Below are 17,935 nucleotides of genomic sequence, written 5' to 3' on the forward strand. Positions count from 1 at the left end.
GGATGCATTATTGTGTTTGCTTTATTGATCATTTTCTATTGAACATTTTGGGAGTCTAATCTCAACTGGCTTCTGCAGGATGTTTTCATGAACATCTTGATGTGGTGGGAGGATTTTGATGGGAAAATTCCTGCTCCTGCAATTTTGAAGCCAGGGCCTTATTGGACTGGAAAACAGGTTTTCAATCTTATTATACCAAAACAGATAAATCTCACACGAACTTCTGCCTGGCACTTAGAGTCAGAAACTGGGTTCATAACTCCAGGGGACACTCAAGTGAGAATTGAGAGGGGGGAGCTACTTGCTGGAACTCTTTGCAAAAAGACTCTTGGGACATCTACTGGGAGTCTTATACATGTTATTTGGTATGTAAGTTAAAAATATAGTTTTGCACTCAGATTTTCAGGTGATAGTATATTTAGTCTGATTTAAACTCGAAGAGTTTTTAATTTGCAGTGGAACTATGGTGAGGCATTTCATTTTTTTACTGAGACTTTCCAAAAATGACATTTTCCTTTTCTTTTGAAGCTATACCAAGCAAATAACTGTGGGGAAAGTTTTCTTTTTCATAATGCTAACAATGAGTTATTTCAATCTGCTCTAAAGAATCATGATTTTGCTTCTGCTGTTGGAAGTTTGAATATCACAGATAAAATCATATTGTTTGGTTCTGTAAATGTTTTTTTTAATTACTCCTTATTTCTTTCTATTGTTAAAATGTGTTCGGCTGTGCAGGGAAGAGGTTGGTCCAGACGCAGCTCGCAAGTTTCTGGGTCATGTGCAGTGGCTGGTTAATTATTGGCTTTTGCAGAATGGTTTTAGCATTGGGATTGGAGATACAATTGCTGATGCAGCAACAATGGAAACAATTAATGAAACTATTTCTAAAGCAAAAAATGAAGTGAAAGAACTTATTAGGAAAGCTCAAGCAAGGGAGCTAGAACCTGAACCCGGACGTACTATGATGGATTCATTTGAGAACAAAGTGAACCAGGTATGCAGTCAAATTTCTTTTCCATTTTTTGGCTGCTTCATGACAAATCTAACTTAAATATATCTGCTGTTTTTCAGACATTGAATAGGGCCCGTGATGATGCTGGAAGTAGTGCCCAAAAGAGTCTATCTGAGAGCAACAATCTCAAGGCTATGGTTACTGCAGGATCCAAAGGTAGTTTCATCAACATATCACAGATGACTGCTTGTGTCGGGCAGCAGAATGTTGAGGGTAAGCGAATCCCATATGGGTTCATAGACCGGACGTTGCCCCATTTCACCAAAGATGATTATGGGCCTGAAAGTCGTGGGTTTGTGGAGAACTCGTACCTGCGTGGGCTAACCCCACAAGAGTTCTTTTTTCATGCCATGGGTGGTAGGGAAGGTCTTATTGATACTGCAGTGAAGACTTCTGAAACTGGGTACATCCAGAGGCGACTTGTGAAGGCTATGGAAGATATTATGGTCAAATATGATGGGACAGTACGGAACTCTTTGGGTGATGTTATCCAATTTCTGTATGGGGAAGATGGTATGGATTCTGTCTGGATAGAATCACAGAGGCTGGATTCTTTGAAAATGAAAAAAACAGAATTTGAGCGAGTTTTCAGGTACGAGTTTGATGATGAACAGTGGAACCCGGATTACATGATGCAAGAACACATTGAAGACTTGAAAACCATCAGAGAGTTCCGCAATGTGTTTGATGCCGAAGTTCAAAAACTTGAAGCTGATAGATACCAACTTGGAGCAGAGATTGCCACCACTGGTGATAATTCTTGGCCGTTGCCTGTCAACCTTAAGAGGCTTATATGGAATGCACAGAAGATCTTTAAAATTGACCCGCGAAGGCATTCTGATATGCATCCGATGGAAATTGTGGAAGCTGTTGATAAGCTCCAGGAGAGGCTAAAGGTTGTACCGGGTGAGGATTTGTTGAGTGTCGAAGCCCAGAAGAATGCTACCCTCTTCTTTAGTATTTTGCTACGTAGTACATTTGCTAGTAAGAGGGTATTGGAGGAGTACAAGCTTACTCGGGAAGCATTTGAGTGGGTTATTGGTGAAATAGAGTCACGCTTCCTACAGTCGCTTGTAGCACCTGGGGAAATGATTGGATGTGTTGCTGCCCAATCTATTGGTGAGCCTGCCACACAGATGACTCTTAACACCTTCCACTATGCTGGTGTCAGTGCAAAGAATGTCACTCTTGGTGTTCCCAGGTTGAGGGAAATCATTAATGTAGCTAAGAGGATCAAAACACCATCTCTCTCAGTGTACCTGAAGCCTGAAGTTTGTAGAACTAAGGAGAGGGCAAAAAATGTTCAATGTGCTTTGGAATACACTACTCTCCGAAGTGTAACTCAAGCCACGGAGGTATGGTATGACCCAGATCCTATGAGCACAATAATTGAAGAGGATGTTGATTTTGTCAGATCCTATTATGAAATGCCTGATGAAGAGGTTGCCCCTGAAAAAATTTCCCCTTGGTTGCTTCGCATAGAGTTGAATCGTGAAATGATGGTGGATAAGAAGTTGAGTATGGCTGACATTGCTGAGAAGATCAACCTTGAATTCGATGATGATTTGACTTGTATATTCAATGATGACAATGCTGAAAAATTGATACTTCGCATCCGTATCATGAATGACGAAGCTCCGAAAGGGGAGCTGCAAGACGAATCTGCTGAAGATGATGTTTTCCTGAAGAAGATTGAGAGTAATATGCTGACAGAAATGGCTCTTCGAGGTATCCCAGATATCAATAAAGTGTTTATCAAACAGTGTAAGATAAACAAGTTTGATGAGAATGACGGATTTAAGCCGGAACAAGAATGGATGTTGGATACTGAAGGTGTCAATCTATTGGCGGTTATGTGTCATGAAGACGTTGATTCAAGGAGGACCACAAGCAATCACTTGATTGAAGTTATTGAAGTTCTCGGAATCGAGGCAGTTCGTCGGTCCTTGCTGGATGAATTGCGGGTTGTTATATCTTTTGACGGATCTTATGTGAATTACCGCCATTTGGCTATCCTGTGTGATACAATGACCTATCGTGGCCATTTAATGGCCATCACCCGTCATGGCATCAATCGAAATGATACTGGACCGATGATGAGATGCTCGTTTGAAGAAACAGTGGACATTCTTCTTGATGCTGCAGTGTATGCTGAAACAGATTATTTGAGGGGTGTTACTGAAAACATAATGTTAGGTCAGCTTGCACCAATTGGCACTGGGGACTGTGCCTTGTATCTCAATGATGAGATGTTGAAGAATGCTATTGAACTCCAGCTACCTAGTTATATGGATGGTTTGGATTTTGGCATGACACCTTCCCACTCTCCAGTCTCCGGAACTCCCTATCATGAGGGCTTGATGTCTCCAAGTTATTTGCTGAGCCCAAATCTCCGACTGTCGCCCATTACAGATGCTCAGTTTTCTCCTTATGTTGGTGGAATGGCGTTTTCTCCGGCTTCATCTCCAGGCTACAGCCCATCATCTCCTGGCTACAGTCCATCATCCCCAGGATATAGTCCTACATCCCCTGGATATAGTCCCACCTCTCCCGGCTATAGCCCCACTTCCCCTACTTATAGTCCTAGTTCTCCGGGTTATAGTCCAACCAGTCCTGCCTATTCGCCTACAAGTCCATCTTACTCGCCCACCTCTCCCAGCTATAGCCCCACATCTCCTAGCTACAGCCCTACCTCTCCCAGCTATAGCCCCACTTCTCCCACTTACAGCCCAACATCACCGAGCTATAGCCCCACTTCACCAGCTTACAGCCCCACTTCACCTGCGTACAGCCCCACTTCACCTGCATACAGCCCCACTTCTCCATCCTACAGCCCGACTTCTCCATCCTACAGCCCGACTTCTCCATCTTACAGCCCGACCTCACCTTCCTACAGCCCGACCTCACCCTCATACAGCCCCACATCTCCATCATACAGCCCTACCTCACCAGCCTATAGCCCCACATCACCAGGTTACAGTCCAACTTCTCCAAGCTATAGCCCAACCTCACCTAGCTATAGCCCTACATCTCCCAGTTATAATCCTCAGTCTGCTAAATATAGCCCTTCACTGGCATACTCACCAAGCAGTCCAAGATTGTCCCCATCCAGTCCATATAGTCCTACATCTCCGAATTACAGGTATGCCAGGTTGCAAAATATTCCGACTACTGATTGTTATTGTTGTACCATATGTGCTTAAATGGTAGCTGCTGATTGGAATTGTTCTTTACATTTCCAAATTATGACTTTGGCTGCAGCTGCTAGCTGAATTGTCCCATCTTGTCCTGATGAGTGTTTTGTGCTTGATTTTCAATTACTATTGTTATTTATATTCAGGCCTTCTAATATGCTATAACCTTCCCATTTCTGTTGCAGTCCAACGTCACCTTCATATTCACCAACATCCCCATCTTATTCTCCATCAAGCCCAACATACAGTCCCAGCAGGTAAGTTTACCATTTTGTAGATAGTGTTCTTGGTCTTCTTTCTACCCTTCTTCCAGTACCATCTGTAGCTTGCTTTTCTGTATGTGTAACTTTCTGCAGCCCTAGCATTTAAGATAATGATTATGGGTTGTTTGCATGGTCAAAAGTTTGGGTGTTAAATATTTTCATTTTTTTTCTCTCTTTCTAGTCCATACAACTCTGGAGTGAGTCCGGACTACAGCCCAAGTTCGCCACCATACAGGTAAAGTGAAAAACCATCATAGTTCCTGAAATAACTCTTGCAAGCTTTTTATTGAAATAATAGGCACCGATATGCTTCTTTCATCTCTCTCTCTCATGCAGTCCAAGTGCGGGGTACTCACCAAGCCAACCTGGGTACTCTCCATCATCTACCAGCCAGTATACTCCACAAATGAGCAATAAAGATGATAGGAGTGACAAAGATGACAGGAGCACTCGTTAAGTCATATCATTGATTGCTTGAATGAAAGCAAAGGTCAAATTCTTCTTCAAGCTCTCATCTCATTGATGTGAATCACTCAAAAATACTACGAAAACTCTTCTTCATGCTCCCTATTCTTTAAGAATTTAGACCAGTATTGTCCATTCGTTTCTGTTCTGGCTGGAATTAGATGGTAAGTGGTCATTTTATACTTGCCTCAGATCATGCTTTGGGGATTTGCCTTTGTTTATCAGGATTCACTGTCCATTCCAGTAATTTTATTTTAGTTTTAGCAAATAGCTTTGGATGTATGAAACATCTATGTACGTACTGTTGTTCAGTTTTTACGTGAAACTTAAATTTTGTATGTGGTTGTTTTTAACAAAGCCGAGTGAGGCCAATTTAACTGAATTTGAAGTAGAAAGAGCTAAAAACATATGGTTCTTGTATGCCAGATGATCACTTGACCTAGTCATGTTCTATTTGGTTTGATTTATTGTTACTTCATAATTCATATAAATAAAAATGGTTTGATTTATTGTTACTTCATAATTCATATAAAAAAAAAATGGTTTTATTTACTAGTTGAATGAATACCAATCCGAGGAGGTTTTTTGGGGATGGATCTGAGTTTATGGGGTTCTTCACCTGATATAAGAATGGATACCAGGCTGACTTGTACTTCATTTTATCTATTTGCAGATGTCAGAACACGGGCCTGTCGATGTGTGCAAAGTAATATCTTTGAACGGGGAGATGCCATTTCAGCTTGTATTCAAATTTCAGTTTGTACCTGTGTTTTATACTGACATATATATATGGTGTTCTGTCCTGAGTGCTGCTTTTAACAGACATCTTAAGAAAGATGGAGTAGACTGCATGCTGAGCCTCAGTAATAGTGCAAATAGTCATTGTATTGGGGAACAAAACCCATTCGATTAGTGTAATTTTTTTTTTTTGTAATAAATATATATATATGGAATCAGTGATCTTTGAAGTGAGAATATCACTTTTTGAGTGTGTCAATACCAAATCTACTATTATGCTCCAAGATTGTTGTTGGTGTTTCCACCTCAAATTGCTCTCTGCTTTATATAATCCAAATATAGTTGAGATCATATTCTAGCCTTATCTTAGAATATCATGCCATTCAAATATAAACCACCTGTACTTCATCTATAGCTAAAATATAAAATCTTCATTTTTTAGAATTGGTCATGAAAAATCAACCCCTGTATTATAAGTAGTTTGGTTTACAATCTTATTAACCCCTCTTATTTTAAAAAACATGAAAAGTGTTTACAGATAATGCTATTATATTTTTTTAAAATTATTCGTAATTAATTTTATAAGCGATTTAGGTCTCGTTTGGTTATGCAATTAAGATGATATGATATGAGATGAGATGTCTTGTTGAAAGTTGAATAAAATATTATTATAATATTATTTTTGTTTTGAGATTTAAAAAAATTAAATTATTTATTATATTTTGTGTAAGAGTTTGAGAAAATTGTAATGGTTATATGAGATGAAATGAGATGAGATAGTTTAATTTTGTGTAATCAAACTAGCCCGGTACATATTAACTAAACAATAAACTATTTTTTATAATAGCATTGCTTTTTAACAAAGCTTTATAATTAAAAACGCCACTATGAAAAACACTATTTCTTACTCTAATTCCAAACAAGCATTAAGGGTAGGGGTGACTTTTCTTCCTTTCATACGATGTTATGTTGTTAAAATTGTTTACATGAACGTTGTTTTTTAATGATGTGTTATCTAGTGATAGGGTACGAGTACTACGTGTGGCAGAATAATATTCTAGACCATTTAACAAATACTCGTGCGTAATTCACGAATTTCACTATTTGAGATTGAGCTTTTAAAATCGTTAAAGATTTATTTCAAACTAATTAAATTATCATGTGTTCTTTAAATATATGATAAATACATTGTATTTCTAATAAGATAAATAGTGTTACAATTATCAAGATAAGCATAGTTTTTTTTTTTAAGGTAGAACAAACTTCATTCATTTATAATGAGACATTACAATTTTGACTTGAGATATATAGAATACAAGCAAACTACTGCTTTTAAAGCTCCCCAATATACAAATTTCTTTATGACTGACATGGTCTAGTCCATTGCTGTAACTCTCTACAGAAAAACTATCTGAGAGACATCACTATGTCCTAAGACAAATTTAACAATCCCTACATTCTGTCTTAAGACAAAATTAAACAACCTCACACTTTGTCTAAGACAGAGTAGATGACACTATGGACAAAAATCCAAGAGACTTTTTTTTTTTTTAATAATTTTAACCTAAAGCAAAGGAAATAATAGAAAACGTAAAAGATATAACGGAAAATAGCAAATTACAGTTTGGAAAGTTGTAGATTCGCATTTTCAACCTTAGAAGAAATAAAAAATACAAACACTGAGACTGTGGTGGCTATGAGGGACATGCGATCCCTTAGAAGTACGGCAAAACGTCAGGTCTAAAGAAATTGATGACCCTAGTCCTAGAAAAGTCACGTGTGGTAGCGATAAAGCTCCCCTTGTGGTGGTGCGTGGATGTCATGCGCACACTTTGAGCTATGCGTGTGGCTCACATGCTGTTCTATTCGACAAGATTTTTCGTCCGTTTGAAGGATTGACGCCTTAGAAATCTTGCAGTGGGGCGCGTGGTGGTCGCATGACTCTGGAGAATAACATATCTACATTTCACCCTACTATAAATGAAAAAAACAAATAAAATTAAAAAAATAAAAGAAAAATTAGAAAGAAGATGGAGGAATGGAGGAGGGAGGGAGGAGCCAAAACTCCAACCTCCCTCCTCTAGTTTGAGTTTTTTGAGGAGGGGGGCTGTTGTGTAGAGAGAAGGAATAGCGAGAATATGGTTTCTCACGATGTCCGGAGAGAGAGATAAACAAGATAAGCATAGTTAGTTTACCATTAACGATTTCTGAAATTCTATTTTATACCCCAAAATAGTTTACACTAACCTTTATTTGTTTACTGCACAAAATTAGCTATTGTAATTCACGAGATCTAAAAAATTATTCAATGCATGATGAGCTAGTTAGCTTAAGGAATGGGGTTTGATTTGAGATGAGTTGTGAATAGTAGTGAGATGAATTGTGAATAGTAGTGAGATTTATGAATTAAAATTATTGAATAGTAGTGAAATGAGTTGAGATAAGTTGAGATAAATTGAGATGAATTATGAATACAAACGAGGCTTAGTCTCCAAGCATTAACTTGCTGTCCCAAGTGATCATCGACAAAGGAAAAAAAGAAGAGCAAATAAAACATACAAACGAAAAAACAAATAACCTGCTTACAAATAAACAATCAAATTAATAAAAAGAAACCATTTGAAGGTTGCTGTCCCAACCAATGACTGGTACGTACAATTCGATCCGCAAACAGCTCAGTGCCGCCTTGTGCGTGCTAGCTCGATCTTGATGCATGCTAGCTGTATTAATTAAATTCTGGCCGGCATTCTAAGATACCAATGATGCATTAACTCTACCAATGCTCTTTCTTTATGGTTACTAGATTCCTGATCTCTTTCTTTCCTTCCCCACTTGATTCTCTCATGACTCTGTCAAAATCTCTCATGCCATCTTTTCCTGAACTTCGAATGTTATAAATATATATGATATACGTACAGATGCTGCATGCACTGAGCAGCGTGATATTTTCTTCAAGAGCATCTCGATCGGGCCGAGCACTGATCTTTTATTACATCAATGAAGAAACCATCAAAACTGAGAAGCATTTTATTTAAGTTTCTAGTAGTACCGCATGCAGCATCTGCTATAAATTTCCAGTTCCAGACCCCATCTCTTAGCCCTGCAAAAATATCTGCTGGTGCAGGCAGATCAGGATCCTCCGGTAGTACTAGTCCTTTCGTTTCCATAATCCCTCCAGAGGTTAGAAGAAAGAAGAAGAATGGAAGCTTTGACGCACGAGAGCCCACCTCCCCAAAAGTCTCGTGCATGGGCCATGTCAAGAAGACGACGTCCAGCAATCCTAAGCGCCGGGTTTCATCACTTCCGCCACAACCACAAGCATTAACCATGCGCAACGTTTCTTGTACTCCGAACAAAGAGGGTAAGATAAAAAAGATGATCAAGCAGCAAGAAGTTGTTAAGATTGATTGTTTCGTGGGACGAAAGCGAGGTGGGAAGCCCGATGGCACCAGCTGCCCCGAAAAGCCAAGGGTTCCAGAACAGGTAGTACAGGCGCCACGGCCTTCTTTGGGTCAGATAAAGCGGTTTTCAAGCGCTCGCCGTGCCCTTTCCAGCTTTGATTGGAGAAATATTCAGGGTGCAGCGGTGGTTCCAGCCGATTGCAAAGAAGATCAAAGGAGACGAAGAGTCTGCCAAGAAATTGTAGGAAAATAAATTCACAACCTGAAATTCTTAACATGACAAATGCAATTAGCTCGTAAAATTCCTCGTATTATAAAATAGATCGTCATCAATTTATGAACATATTATTTTTTGTAAATGTAAATGTAAGGTGCGGCATGCATTTAATGTGTTGTAAGGGTGCGTTTTGTATGAGTTGTCAAAAGCCTTGTGATGGGGCATCAAAAGTCTTGTACAGAGCAATGAACCTTCTGGTGAATCTGTTGTAATGCTGAATGCGTTGTCGTACTGTATTAAAAATGCTCAGAATGAAAATAGATAAAATAGGGAAGGTGTTTGATAAAAGGCTTCAAAGAGCCATACGTGTATTGATAATGGAATACTTGAAGGGATAACAAACCTCCGTACAATAGAGTAGTCTTAACAATTTTCCAGATTTCAGATATGCCTCTACTTTCCCTCTGCTCTCCTATATAACCCCCCACCAGCTCGTACATCATAACCCATCACAGAAATAGCAATACTACGTACTGTCTCTAAATGTTGCAACTATAATTAATTTTATTTTTAAATTTTTTTTAAAATTAAAATAATATTCTTATCAAAATGATACTTTTTTTTTTATTTAATAAATAACTTGTACATGCAGTATTTATTTAAAGATTATAAATAAAATTTCTCTGACAAAAATAAGGACCGATAAAATTACTAGTTGTAAAAATAACAATACCTAAATGACAAGCAAAAGTCTCCAAAAGGAACAATTTAAACAAAACGCATAGCTTAATTAAAGATCCAAAACGCTATGTTTATTTCTTTCTCCTCGACTTCATCACTTCACTTATGTTTAATTGAATCTTGTTTCGTACTTGGCATTGTGCATTTCATATTTCCTGTGTCTTTGGGTTAACTCAGTAGCATTCTGGGAGGAGGATTGAAGGCAATTCCTAACAAGTTAGCTGAAACAGGTGGTGGGGAGTTTTATTGGCTACTGCTGGAATACGAAGAAGAGGGTCGTGGTTTTGAACTTGAACTTTGGGATCCGAGGGAACGTGCCGAGAACACGCTCTCTCGTAAAACTCCCCACCAGTAGTATCTTATTTAAGTATATAATTACAACAATGAGAAGTTTAACAAAAAGAAATTTTAAGTGTTTATGATGTAACTTGATTTATAGGCTGGGCAGAGAGCACGGTGAGTTTATTCTGACGTAATTGTCCATGTTATTAAAAATAATAACAAATATAATAAATAAATTTTCTTATAAAAATGTAATAGTCTATAGAGGCAATAAAACATCACAAGAATGCAGCCCACCTATCCCTTCCTAACCTCAAATCCATACGGTGCCGTTTTATTAAAACAAGTCGCACTCACACAACACTTTCTATCTTTCTTATGCTCTCTCACACACTACAATTTTCACCCTCATATTTGTGTTTGTTTTCATTTATTTATTCGAAAATTCTATGCACCATACTATCATCTCACTTTCATTTTATTAAGTATGATGTGACACATTTATCACCATTGAATGATCATTTGTTGCATGCTTCTTTATCATTCAATGATAATAAATGTGTCATATTTTACTTAGTAGAATGAAAATAAGATAAGAGTGTGGTGCATTATATTACTCTTATTTATTTCTACAACTTTATTATTTTTAAATCTTACGAATATGAGGTTTAATCTTTCATATCTATTGTTTTTTTGTATTTTTTTTGTTACTGTTTGTTAGTTTGCTCTTTTTGCTCTATTTTTTTCTTTTCTTCTTTTTTTTTTTAAGAAATAAAATTTTAAATCTAACGGATGTGAAGTTTCATCTTTCAAATTTTTTTTTTCCAGCTAATTCGTGTTGATTATCTCTGTGTGCCCGTTTCTAATTTTTTTTTGTTAATACATACAAATATGAGATTATATTTCTCAGAAATCGCCATCTATGTTTTTCTTCCAATTTTTTTAACATTTTTTGAAAATGTTATGAATCTTTCATATCTAAGATTTTTTTTCTCTGATGGGTGTTGGTTTGTTATTCTTTTTTTTTTATTAAATTTTTTTATGCGTTGGGATGTTTATTTTCATTGCAAATTTTTTATTTTCGAATGCTTACAAATCTTTCTGTCTTTCTTATCTCTTGATTTATTTCTTATATATGCTTTTCTCTGGTTTTACATACTTTAGTATATCTTATATTTGTTTGGATGTGGTCTGAACATTTGTAATTTGTGGATTTTTAGTTTTCTTTTGAGTTTAACAAATCTTTATAGATGTACAAATGAGGGGATAAAAACATAAAAATAGGAATAAAAGAAACAAATGAGGGATAAAGATCAAAAAAGTAGTCGGCAAAAGAAGAAAAAAAAATATATAAGCAGGGGCAAAATTGGAAAAGAAAATATTAGACGTAAATACTGTTAATCCAACATTTGCGTTTATATACATAGTAGATAAAATGTTTCCCTTATTTTGTATTTGTCTTCTTCATATTGAATTATTGATATTATATAATTTAATTAATTAATTAATTAATTAATTTACCATTTAAATGAAAATTTATTTAACTTTGTAATTTGACGATCTTGTTTTATTTTTCTCACGGTCAAAAATAGCAACGCATCATGCCAATTAAATGTTTTAGTGTTTTTTTTTTATATTTTTTTAAAAATAATACGTAATATTTACGAATTCTATAATTATAAATATCATTTCTTAATAAAAATTACATTGTTTAAAAGATAAAAGGTCACGTAAAGGTTGTTGGCAATGCAAAGTGAGCGCTTCCATTTTGGGGGTGGGAGTTCCCGTCTGAGCTTTGTTTGATCACCCACTTGCAAGCGTTGGATGATGGTTACTTTCACCAAATTATGCACTTTATATTGAAAGGCGGATACTTTCTATCTTATGGTAATATCTTTTTCAGTTAAATGTTATATGTATTATAAGAATATGATGTATGAAAAAAATAATATTAAATATAATTTTAGCATGTTTAAATCTCGTGCCAAAAAAAAGTAAAACCCAATGTCAATAGTTAAAAATTTAATTTTTATGTGAATTTTATCTTTATTTATTTTTTAGGAGCAATCAATTGAGTATGGACCGTGTTGGGACTAGGGCTAAGCACCGACTGTTACAGAATCGGAGTCGGAGTCGGAGTCAGAGGTAGGAGTCTCAGCGGAGTTGGAGTTGAGTTTTTTATTAGGCTTTTTTTCTTAGCTCATTTGGAATTTCAATTTGACAATTTTGAGCTCTCATTAATCGGATTTGGGCTTCCATATTTCAATTTTTTAAAAAAATATTATTTCAAATTTTAATTTTATTAAAACATAACCAAAATTGTAAAGCTAAATCATAACCAAAATTACATTAAATATACATTACCAAAATTATGATGATAGACAACAAATATTCATTAAAAATACATAACCAAAATTACAAAACTAAATCATTCATACAAATTAAAAATACATAACCAAAATTATAAAGCTAAATCTAAATCATTTACTAGAATCACAACAAGTTAAAAAAACAGAACCAAAATTATAAAACTAAATCATTCACTCACTACAAGTTAAAAACACATAACCAAATCTAGGACTAATTTACTACGACAAGAAGTTACAAACTTACATTCCAAAACTAAAACCTTACAAGCTATCAAATATTGTTAATTGTTCCCAACTACAACCAACAACACAATTTAAATCCCATGTCTCATTCTAGCAACAAAAAAAAACCAAACAAAGCCAACACCTCCGACTCTGATTTCCCAGGAGAAAAAAATTCCGACTCTGTGGAGTCGGAGAAGAGCCGAAGTCGGAGTCGAATTTTCAGATTTTTGCTCGGTCCTAGTTGGGACCACAAACTAATTCACTGGTTTAATTGTCCAAGGGGTTGGGCTGGGCTAATAGTACTATTCTAAACCATTGGGCTTGGACTACATGGTTCATATGAAAAAGAGGGTTTATTTGGTTTCACTTAGGACTGCAAACGAACCGAGTCAAGAGTACTCGAACTCGATTAACATGTTTGCTCGTACGAACTTGGTTCGTGAACCATTTATGTTGTTCGAATTCGACTCAAGCTTGACTAAAAATAAATAAACGACTCGAGCTCAAACTCGATTTTTTATTTTGAAATTTCTGAATCTTATCTTTTGATTAATAAAAAAATTTAAAATTTTACGAAAAAAAACTGAAATCATTTAACTATTCAATCAAATAATTTTGATTCAAAATTCTTATGGTATAACTTTTTTATAAAAATAAATTATAGTTATAAATTAAAATAATAATACTCAAGATAAATGTATAAACTAAACTATTTAATACATGTAGATAATATAGTAAATCAATAGTTGTAGTTGTATGATATATTATTATACAAATTATCCTATAGACATTTTGGAAACATAACATATATATATATATATTAAATAATATAAATTATAAATAAATTAATAATATATAATGAAGTATATAAAACATAACTAACATGTAATATATATAACACATACGTACATAAAACATATTATGAGCTTCAAAACGAGCACAAATGAATCAAGTTGAGTTTATACAAGTTTTGTTCACAAGTTTAAATCGAGTCGAGTCGAGTTTATACGAGTTTTGCTCATTTAATATTCTAACCTATATTAGTATTTACAAACATCTCATTTATTAAATGAATCGAGTTCAAACCAAATATACATGAGCTGAGCTTGAGCTGTTCATGAATTGCTCTGTTCATTTGCAGCCCTAGGGCTTCAACTTCCACTTTATAACATTTCAAGCCCATATCTTCTTTCAATGAGTCTCATTTGTAAGTCGATGTGAAGGACATATTTTCATATTATTGATACAACCAGATTTGATTTGGGAGATAATTGAATCATAAATATTATATCAAATCAAATCATGACAAATCATATCGGTAGAATACATAATTTTGTCAGTAGAATACATTTATTTATTTATTTTTTAAATGTTATATACTTCTTTAAAGGAAAATTCGAAGAAAAGACGACACTAGGAAGCAGCATCCATCATCTTGGGCAATTGGACCATAAAAGTGAACCCCACCACCTCGTCTCAATGGATTGTGATGTTGCCATTTCACCTATTTCCACTGGAGTTATGTTAAAAGAGAGCATAAAAAGTGAACCCCATTCACCTCGTTGCCATCGATTGTGATGTTGCCGTTTCATCTATATTTCCACGTTTGTTTTGTCAAAAAAAATGGGGCTTCTTCTACCATTGGGGTTAATTATAGGCATCCATCCACCCCTACATCCCAATCCACAATTAGGTAAAACGCTCAAATAAATGACTTTTGTGAAATCTATTTGTGATTGTAGCACTAGGTCATTAAAACTATCACCGCCCTTCGGCTTCTTTACTTTATAAGATTCACAAAAAATTGAGTATTGATGGGTTCGTATTTTTTTTTTTTTTTTTTAAATGTAAGCTGATATTTCTAGATTATACATAAGCAAATTGTTTGGTGTATATATATATAAAAAAAAAAAAATCCAAATAGAATTTTTTTTCTTCTCGAATATATTCAAACATACTCTTGAGATATGTCTTGTGCATCTATAAATTCGTAATTCACAAACTTAATTGAACCAAGCATATTTTTGGCATACCGACAAGTACTATCACAAAACTTAAAACATCATACATTTTTTACATGGTAATAAATTAAAGCATTTAGTCCAAATATCTCTCATTATTAGCTCAACGACTTTTTTTTTTCCTCATTGACTTATTTGCATATGACATAAAGTTTTTTGACACCTCAATTCAACGTGAAATTCATATTAGCATATGGTCGTTGAGAGTTTTGATATTTTCAAGGAGATGATTTTAGATGAAAGTTGAAAGTTGAATAAACTATTGTTAAAATATTATTTTTTAATATTATTATTGTTTTGAAATTTGAAAAATTTGAATTGTTTATTATATTCTTTTTGAAAATTTAAGAAAATTGTAATGATGAGATGAAATAGATTGAGAGTATTTCTCAATCCAAATAATTCAAATAAGCTAGATTACGTGCATCTCATACATGTCTTCATTCTAACTCGACATAATCCAAATCCAACACATTATTTAGAAGTTAGAACAAAAAATTTTCTTTGAAATTCTCGAATTGAGAATAACGAATTGAGAATAAGAGATATGGATAAATTGAAGAAGAGAACCGCTTCTAAGTAGTCGGGCTGTAAATCACATAAAAGCAGCCCTCTATTCAACTGTTGACACGAAAGAAAATACACTGTAATTTGAATAGGCTATACCACAGAGAATCAAGAGGAAATACATTGTGATTTCGTAGCCCTCTCTTACGTCTTCCTCTTCGAGTTTGCCCTTCTCTTTTCGTCTGTTTGTACCGCCCCAATCTCAGTCTGATGGCGACACGATGGAGCCTTCATCTCTTCCGTCTTCCTCTCTTTCTTCTCTTTGCACCACCCCTCTCTGCCTCTCTTTTCCACGCTGCCTCTCTTTGAACCGCCCCAATCTCAATCCGACGCCAACCATCTAAGTTCGACACCGACATATTTACATTCCAAGCAAAAATAGAAATCGCGAGAATTCGAAACATAACCTACAAAATGAAAAGGCATAGCTTTGCCTCCTTTATAGAAACTATAAAGTGTTGCAGACATGTTTGGGATTCAAAGGCAACCAGACTGCATGAAGAAAACAACAGCAATAGCACAAAATACAAATTTATTAATAAATTTACAATTATCTATATATTAAAAAAATATGGTAGTCAGATTACTGGCGAACTCCCAACAGGCAAAAGTCCACTGAAAATAGAAAACCTCACATAAATAGTCACCAAATTTGCATAAATCCTAATGGTTTGCAAAAGAAAAATAAAGAATTATGCAGAATATACATAACTGTAGAGAAAAATGCTATATCGCACCACACTTATAAAACACGAAAGGCATGACACCTATAAAACACATGAAATGTCCAATTTATCCTTCTCAAAAGCAGAACCTCATGTTTTTTCAAATCATCCTCATTCCTCACCCACGGACATCAGCCGCATTTTTCACACCCACATCTGCATCAGACCCTTCAGGTACTTCAATCTTTCCCTTCTTTTACCCCCTTACGCTTTTTTGTGTGTATAATGTGTATGCTGACTATTTGAAAAAGATTCTGAATTCTGACCATGTGGAGAAAATGTTTCTGATAATTCTTTCTCTGTGGTGTAGAACGACAATCCTGCACCATTAAAAGTTGAAGTTTTAGAGATTCTAAAGAAAAAAAAATAGCTCTCTCCCCTAGTTTCCGTGCTCTCCTTAACTAAGATAAGACTCAAATGGTTCATTTGTTGAAACCATTCATTGAGTCCTAGGATGTGTCTGTAGGCTCCTTCTCTCTGTTTGACGAGTTCATCGACTTCTGCTATCAGCGAGACCTCCCAAGAGCCATGAAGGCCATAGACGCCATTCAAAGAAACGGCATCTGGGCCGATTCTATCACCTATTCGGAGCTAATCAAGTGCTGCTTGGCTCGTTGGGCCCTCAAAACCCGTGTATTTTTCAACCAATCAAGTGCTGCATGTAGTCTTTGATCGGCCTAACACCTTTCTCACCAACATTCTCCTCAATATGTACGTCAAATTTTCCCTTTTAGACAAAGCACATGCCTTATTTAACCAAATTCCTGGAAGGAATGTTGTTTCATGGACGACCATGATATCGGCTTACAGTAATGCTAAGCTGGGTGGGAAGGATGAAAGAGTGATACATAGGAGGAAGAAAAGCAAAAAGTATAAAGAATCTGACTTGTTATTTTGTTTTATCTTTTATTTTGCTTTTCCCTTACTTATCCACCTCGGCAAATTCGTGCGTTTCGTGCAATGCAACGGGCTTCCCTGTAGCAGCTCTCAACTGTAGAACATAAAGAAAAAGAAAAAGTAGATATGATTTGAACAAGAATGAGGAGCTAGAACTTAAAAGATGAAAACATGTGGCCCAAATATGTTCAATCATGACTCATACAAAAAACTTGGTACTTGATACACTTTCGTCACTTTCTTCACTTGTAAAGGCTCTATTTATTTAGTTCGAGGGTTACGTTTGAGGGGTTGAGCTTTATAGCAGATACAAAGGGGGTTGAGCTTCAAGGGCTTTGCGAGGGCCTGAGATGCGATGCCGAAACGATGGGGATGAGCTTCGATAAGGGGGTTGATATCGCGAGGGGGCCGATGTTGTTCTGAAGGGGGTTGAGATCGAGGGGGGGGCCGGATCTTTGAAGGGATGAGGGGTGGGACCGGGGGCTTAAGGGGGGTAAACTTGTTTATGATGTGGTGCGAGTTCAAGATAACTGTGGTGGAAATAATAGGTGTCACTCTGGAGATATTTGGATTTGAAGATGACTTGAGATGAATTGAGATAAGTTGAGATGTATTGTAAATAGTAATGAGATGAGTTGTGAATAATAATGAGATTTGTGAGTTAAAGTTGCTGAATAGTAGTGAGATGAGTTGAGATGAGCTGCGAATCCAAATGTATTCTTAATTATTGACAATCTGTTTTTTGGTTAATATTAGCCCAACCGATCCCAAGAAAGTCTCATCCAAGAACCATGCATGTGCTGAATCTGATTACTGCT

The 17,935-nt window shown here is 35.8% G+C and overlaps 2 protein-coding genes across 2 annotated transcripts in view; both read left to right on the plus strand.

The window, feature by feature from the left end:
- The window catches only part of LOC108980769 (DNA-directed RNA polymerase II subunit RPB1), a 13,131-nt gene extending 7,175 nt beyond the window's left edge, over positions 1-5,956 (plus strand). The window contains exons 12-16 of the mRNA XM_035682625.1: positions 2,472-4,154; positions 4,392-4,463; positions 4,651-4,704; positions 4,806-4,959; positions 5,608-5,956. Of these exons, the coding sequence (XP_035538518.1) occupies positions 2,472-4,154; positions 4,392-4,463; positions 4,651-4,704; positions 4,806-4,926 (1,930 nt within the window). The 3' untranslated portion in view covers positions 4,927-4,959; positions 5,608-5,956. The remainder of the gene's footprint in view (positions 1-2,471; positions 4,155-4,391; positions 4,464-4,650; positions 4,705-4,805; positions 4,960-5,607) is intronic.
- Positions 5,957-8,669: 2,713 nt separating this feature from the next.
- Positions 8,670-9,326, plus strand: LOC118349888 (uncharacterized protein At1g76070-like). Its single transcript, XM_035695823.1, has one exon. The coding sequence runs from the start codon at positions 8,670-8,672 to the stop codon at positions 9,324-9,326; it is 657 nt and encodes a 218-aa protein (XP_035551716.1).
- Positions 9,327-17,935: the final 8,609 nt, after the last annotated feature.

The sequence above is a fragment of the Juglans regia genome, chromosome 11, assembly GCF_001411555.2.
Source record: "Juglans regia cultivar Chandler chromosome 11, Walnut 2.0, whole genome shotgun sequence".
NCBI lineage: Eukaryota > Viridiplantae > Streptophyta > Magnoliopsida > Fagales > Juglandaceae > Juglans > Juglans regia.